Source organism: Phaethon lepturus, unplaced genomic scaffold, assembly GCF_000687285.1.
Source record: "Phaethon lepturus isolate BGI_N335 unplaced genomic scaffold, ASM68728v1 scaffold48138, whole genome shotgun sequence".
NCBI classification, from domain to species: domain Eukaryota; kingdom Metazoa; phylum Chordata; class Aves; order Phaethontiformes; family Phaethontidae; genus Phaethon; species Phaethon lepturus.
This window is the reverse complement of record NW_010556383.1, coordinates 10,840-16,973: the sequence shown is the minus strand read 5'-3', so window position 1 is coordinate 16,973 and position 6,134 is coordinate 10,840. Positions and strand designations below refer to the sequence as shown.

The 6,134-nt window shown below is 40.9% G+C and overlaps 1 protein-coding gene across 1 annotated transcript in view; it reads left to right on the top strand.

The window, feature by feature from the left end:
• The window catches only part of PXDC1 (PX domain containing 1), a 14,899-nt gene that overhangs the window by 2,216 nt on the left and 6,549 nt on the right, over positions 1–6,134 (top strand). The window contains exons 2-3 of the mRNA XM_010292454.1: positions 1,975–2,109; positions 2,396–2,513. Coding sequence (XP_010290756.1) covers positions 1,975–2,109; positions 2,396–2,513 — 253 coding nt within the window. The remainder of the gene's footprint in view (positions 1–1,974; positions 2,110–2,395; positions 2,514–6,134) is intronic.

Here is a 6,134-nt window from a genome sequence, read left to right as displayed (position 1 = left end):
AGTCCAAAGTCGAGGGCAGATTTGAGAGAGAGCAGTTGGATGCCGAATCCCGGGTGGGTCAGCGATCAGGTGTTTGCCTGCAAGGTGGGAGCTGCAGTCGGGCAGTCTCAGCTCTGAACGTGTCAGTATTTATGCAGACTGGAGCAAGACCAGCAGGAGAAGCGGAGGTATCCCATGGTAGCCAGCACTGGGATGGCTAGCTCAGTTTTCTCTGATGTGGGCTAGGACAGGGCGACAGCATGTTTTAACATCATAGGTGGGTGTCTGAGCCATGGGGCTGTTGGCAGATTTTTTTTTTTTTTTTTAGAGCAGATGAAAACACTTTTTTCGAAAGGTTTGAACTTCGTTCAGATGTGGGATGGGAACATACTTGTGGAGGGGCAAAGCAGATCCACCCAGGCCAGCTCACACCCAGTAGTTAGGAAGATGAAGGGTGCTGGTCTGCAATTCAGATCTGTAATGCCAAACGCAACCCAGGCAACACGCAGCCCGTGGACCCATGCAGATGAGTTAATCCACGTTTACAGCCTGCCAGAGAACTTCCATGCAAAGCTACCTGGCTGTAGCGTACACCGGTCAAAGCAGGATGAAGGGCTGTCCAGCGATAGAAAGGCTTATGCAACCAGGCTACTTTTGTGGGACAACCATCAAGTAAACCTGGTTGCTCCAGAGACAATCTCAGTTTCATTTAGAGCTGTAATTTGAGGAAATCTGACAAGTTCAAAGTCATACTTTTGTCTGGAAGGTTTGTATGGGATCATATCTTGTTAGTAATAAACAAGGACTGATGCAGACTGCAACATTCTGTGGATGTTTTCCCCATGCTGTGCATGTCTGATGGCTCTTTCTGTATGTTTGCCTTTTGAATATGGAGATGGAGATGCACTTAGTGTTTAGCACTTACAATTTTAGTATATTGAAGAGGTTTCTCACAGACTGCTTTGCACATTTTTAGTTTTGATTTTTATTTAGGTGGTTTTGATTTATTTGGTCTTTTTCTCCTCCAGCTTTTTTATTTTTATTTTTTTTAACCACTGAAGCTTGTTAAATTTAATAGTCTCTTAGGTATTTCATTTTCATGCGTGTAGTCTGTTCCCTGGAAAAGCTGCCCAAATGTAGAGGTGAAATGATGATTTGTTTGGAAAAAGTAGGTTACAAAGATCAGAAATAAAAGGGCTGCTAGACAGATGCAAGATTTCGGGGTTTACTTCTCCTCATATTCCGTGTACATGCATATAACCTGGGCTATATTTCCCCAAGTCTGCTAGAAGAGAGGGAAGTTACAGATGTCCTGCAGGTTATACATGTTAAATATGGTATTACAGTGGAAGATCCCCATGCTGAGCAATTCAAAATTAGAAGCATTGTAATACATCATTCTGACACCAGACAGCAAAATTTCCGTTTTAATCCCATCTGCAGCACACTGATAATTCAGTGATATAAAAAAAAAAAAAAAAAAAAAAATCCAAAAAGTTGTTTCCAACATGATACTGAGAAATCTTCCTTGGGTCGCTCACTGGGGTTTACGTTCAGAGAAATACAAGACTGCCCTCAAAGCCTTTTGTTTAGCTTGTGTTTAGTCTTCTCCTCTTATCTGTGGGTTGTGTTTTTTTGGTTTTCTTGGGTTTTCTTTTGCTTTTTATTGACAGAAAAAAGGATGAATCATGGTTCTTGGAAGCAGAAAACAGGCTGTTTGGTTATCACTGCTGGGAATGCTGTATAGTGAAACTGTGGGTGAAGGAGTAGGTGGTTCTGCTTCTGCTCATCTTGCAACTCCTAAATATGATCATAGACAGCTGACTTTGTGTCAGGCTTGCAACTCTGCTTGTAACTACACCCACCTCAGTTTGGGGTACATGCTTTATCATCAGTGTGGTTTAAAGATATTTCTGGGAGGCAGGATATTTGAGGTTGTTCCACATCTTAGTGAGCAGCTGCTTCTGGATGCTGAAATGTGTGTATACATGAAAGTGTGCTTTTGTTTGTGCTTACAATCTGTTTACTTTGTTTCTAGGGCTCATCACAATAAAAGAAGCCCATGATATAGAAGCCAGACTTAATGAAGTGGAAAAGCTTCTGAAGACTATTATAAACATGCCCTGGAAGGTGAGTAAGCCAAGTTCCACATTTAGCCCAGCTTGACTCCTCCTTAATGGTGACACGCATGCTCATGCTGATTAGAAAGTGATGGGCTTTGCCAAACTCTAAAAGAAGCAGCAATTTATTGAGTATCTTGGAGACGTCCCCAGTGCCAGAACCATGTAATGACATCTCCAGGCTGTTTCTTGTAATAAGTCTTTCTGTCATAGCATAAAAGGGTGGAAAGGAAGAAGAGGGGACAAAGCAAACTACTGGTGAAATATGGATGCCTGTTTCTTTTTCTCTTTTTAAGTATTCAAGATCTGAAGTCGTCCTCACATTCTTTGAGAGATCTCCTTTGGACCAAGTTCTAAAAAATGACAATGTCCATAAAATTCAGCCAAGCTTTCAAAGTCCAGTTAAAATATCAGGTAAGAGTTGTTAGCTTCCTACAGTCGACAGAAGAATTACAGAATGAAAATTACTTTATTTACTGTTCCCCTTACTCTTTCTCCATCAGCAATTCAAAAGATAGTTCTCCATAGTTTGCTTTCTAATATAGAATGTATAATTAGCCGTGACATACTATGCAACATGCATTCAGGCAATAAAGTGACAGGTGAAATTGAAGGCTGATAAATGCAAACTGAATGTGAGGAAAATGCAGTCTTCACTATAGTCACATATGATAGTGCTCTTACCACTTAGGAAGGAGATTTTGAGGCTATTGATACAATTCTGTGAAAATGGGAACTCAGTGCCAAGCGGTGAGCAAAACCAGCAGTGAGAATATTAGATATTATTAGGAAAGGAGGGGAGAACAGAAGAAAGGGGCACCACCCTATCTTGGATACAGTGTGCACAATTCTGGTCTCTCCATCTCAGAATGGATGCAATTGAATTTAAAAGCACACAAATAAAGGACAAGGATTCAAATCATTGAACAGCTTCTCTAAGAAAAAGGTTAAATAAAAAATGACACTTTAACTTTGAGAAGAGATGACGGAGTGGGGATATGATGGAAGTCTACAAAGCTGTGAATAGGAGGAGGTCGATTACCCTGTACTTCTCATGAAACAAGAACTATAGGTTATCCAATGATGTTGACAGACAACAGGCTCTAAACAAACAAAAGAAAAGTTATAATACTGTTTTGTATTATAAACTGAGCACAGTTAAGGAGTAGAACTCATTGACATAGGATATGGTGGAACTGAAAGCATAAATGACTTCAAAAAGGAATTAGACAAGCAAGTGGAGAAAAAGTACATTGAGACCTGTCACAGGTGGAGACATAGGAAGTTTCTAAGCCACAGATTGCTGGCGGGTAAAGTGGAGAGCAGGATTACTCTATCCTTTCCTATTCTTGCAGCCTTTGCACTCTTCATCTTTGACTGACCGGTGTTTAAAAGGTTTCTGAACTTTTGGTGTGCCTGGTTTTGTATTTCTATACTGAAACATTTCATTTGAGCCTAATGGCAACCGCTGCTTTTGTGTCACCAGAAGAGTTTATTTCCGAGAGTGAAATAAAGTGAAATACTACATAGTCCTCCAAGGTATATAAAGTGTTTAGCATGAAACTGGTATCGGTTTTCTGAGGTACTAACAGTATATCAGTCAGTCAGCACGTCAACATGCTAAAGGTGTAAACAGCGTGTCTTAAGGCTCAATCTTATACACAGGGTAGACTTTTTGTAATTGATTCTGAGCTCTGGTTCTAGGCAAACCAGTTCTCTGTTAAATAAATATTCTTTTAATTAAGTGGTAAATGGTTTACGAGCCCACAGATAACTATTTAGAAGTGTACTGTGTAATGCAGAGCCTCAGTGAGAAGCGTGGTCTTGCCAGCTGGTCTGGGCTGGTGCCTTCTTGTAGCCCAGGCTGCAATGCGCTTGTAAAGAATGGGGTTGTAAAGAAGAGCCCCTGGGGCTGTACTGGAAAGGGAGGGTGACACAGGTCTGGCTTCCTGGGAGCGAGAGACGTGAGCCGACACGTGTGTCTCATGCCCCATCTGTGGCTAGGGAGGTTTGGATGATGTCTTCAGTCGATGTGGAAACCGCCGGTGAAATTCCTGCAAAGCGGGTGCTAGCTCCTGCCCATTATGAAATGAAGGCTCCCCGAACTATAGGCTCTAAAAAGGGTGTTTCAAAGAGTGGCTGCTGTCAGTCATACCTTGTTTGTATTCAAACAGGCAAATATAAAGAATAAATGTCTTTGGAATTGCACTAGTTGGAAGCCGCAGCATTGCTCTGGCTTGGGGTTTTTTGCTGTTTGGAAGGGTTTTGTATAATTGTTGTGTGAGGGTGTGTAGCCCCTTAGGGCACAAGTACTCTGTGCATGACTGTGAGTGTGTCGCACAGTGAGTACCGCAAAGAGATGGTCAAGATGAACCTAAATTCAGAGTGAGGGTGCCTGGCTGATGGACAGAGGCTAGCAGCAAAGGGAACCCTCCTGCCAGCCTCTGTGTAGAGAAGCTGTAGAAACCACATCAGCTGAATAATAACGTGTTTTGGTTTAATTCTAAATTAATTTTGGTAGAGACCAGTTGTACCTAATTAATTGGAGGAAGATTTTCTTACCTATGCAGCTATCCAAAAACATCTTGTGGTAATTACTTTTATCACTTAAGTGATTGCTGCAAGGAATTTAAGAACATAGGTGGAAGTTTGATGATAATCAATATTTGCCTCATCTGAACGTTGCACACTGGAAATAGTTTCAGTGTCTGGCAGCATTGTCAGTAGATGGCAGTAAATGTTAACGTCTAAAGCAGTTCACACAGCCATGAAATGCTGTAACTCTTAGGTCACGTCAAGGACACCAGGAAAACACCGTGGCATTCATGTTAGTCATAGTGCAGCGTTCTACATGGCCTGCAGACTTAGAAAAGCAGGAAAAAAATGTTTTGTGTTCTCTGAAAAAACAAAATGACCCCCACATGGTCTGATCAGAGTGGCAGGTGATGGGGAATAGAGAAAAGGCTCTCTTAGATGAAAGATGAATTTTAATTTATGGTTTAAGTCTTATTCTGCAGTACGATGTTGGTTCAAGATGAGTCATGACTGAAGTGTGATTCTTCTGGGATTCACTGTATTTACCACCCCCAAACGTATTCTGATAGAGTGAGTTGCAGTAAAATACAGACTGAAAGTCGAAGATTACTTTCTCAGTAAAAATATGGAAGTGAGTTCTGGCTTTACCTTAACATAGGGACATGTAAATGTACACTTAAAAAAATTACCTCCTTTCTTTCTCCTGTCTCCTCTCCTGCTCATTACTTGAACTGTATGTATCACTGAAATTGGTCTGTTTGAGGATTCCCTGTACCTATGTTTTGTGCTTACCATATTTTCTGTCACTGACTAATTTCCTTTTGTGCTGATAATGCAAGGATGTAGCACAGGGTCCTCATACCTTGAGGCAAATCATGAGTCATCCCACTTAAGTCAGTGCTGATTTATATAGAGATGTATGTTCATTTTGTGGTGGCCCTAGCTTCATCTAAGGTTGTGTGACCAGAAGAAATGCTCTGAGACTTGCCTAGTCTGCTTTACCATGTAGCACAGATGAGGATTAAACTATAATTCACATGAAATACTATTCTTTAATTATAAAATCTCCCTGTGGTAGTAAGTCAGTGGAATTAGGTGTAAATTTTAGCTATTCTGGATTGGCGGCTTCTTACACAGTGAGAAACAAATAAGCAGAGTTGAGGGCAGTATAGAATATGGTATTGTTTTACATGCCTTAAAGGTGGTGGCTGAATTAATTTGAAAGGTCACTTTTTATTTCCTTTTTCCTGCCTTTTTGGGTTTGGCTTAACTAGCTTGAGCCTGGGACTGTCTAGGAAAAATATGATTACATTTTAGTAGTGGTTTGTTGCAATAGATGGATGGGCTGCCATTCTGCTAAGGGTGACAAGAATTTTGCCGCTGGCAATAACAGAACTGAAACTGGGCTCTGCTTCAAACACTTCGTGTAATGAATTGATTACGTGAATAAAATTGCTTAAGCACTGGCAGTTTGCAGATGTAAGAAGCTATGAAACCAAG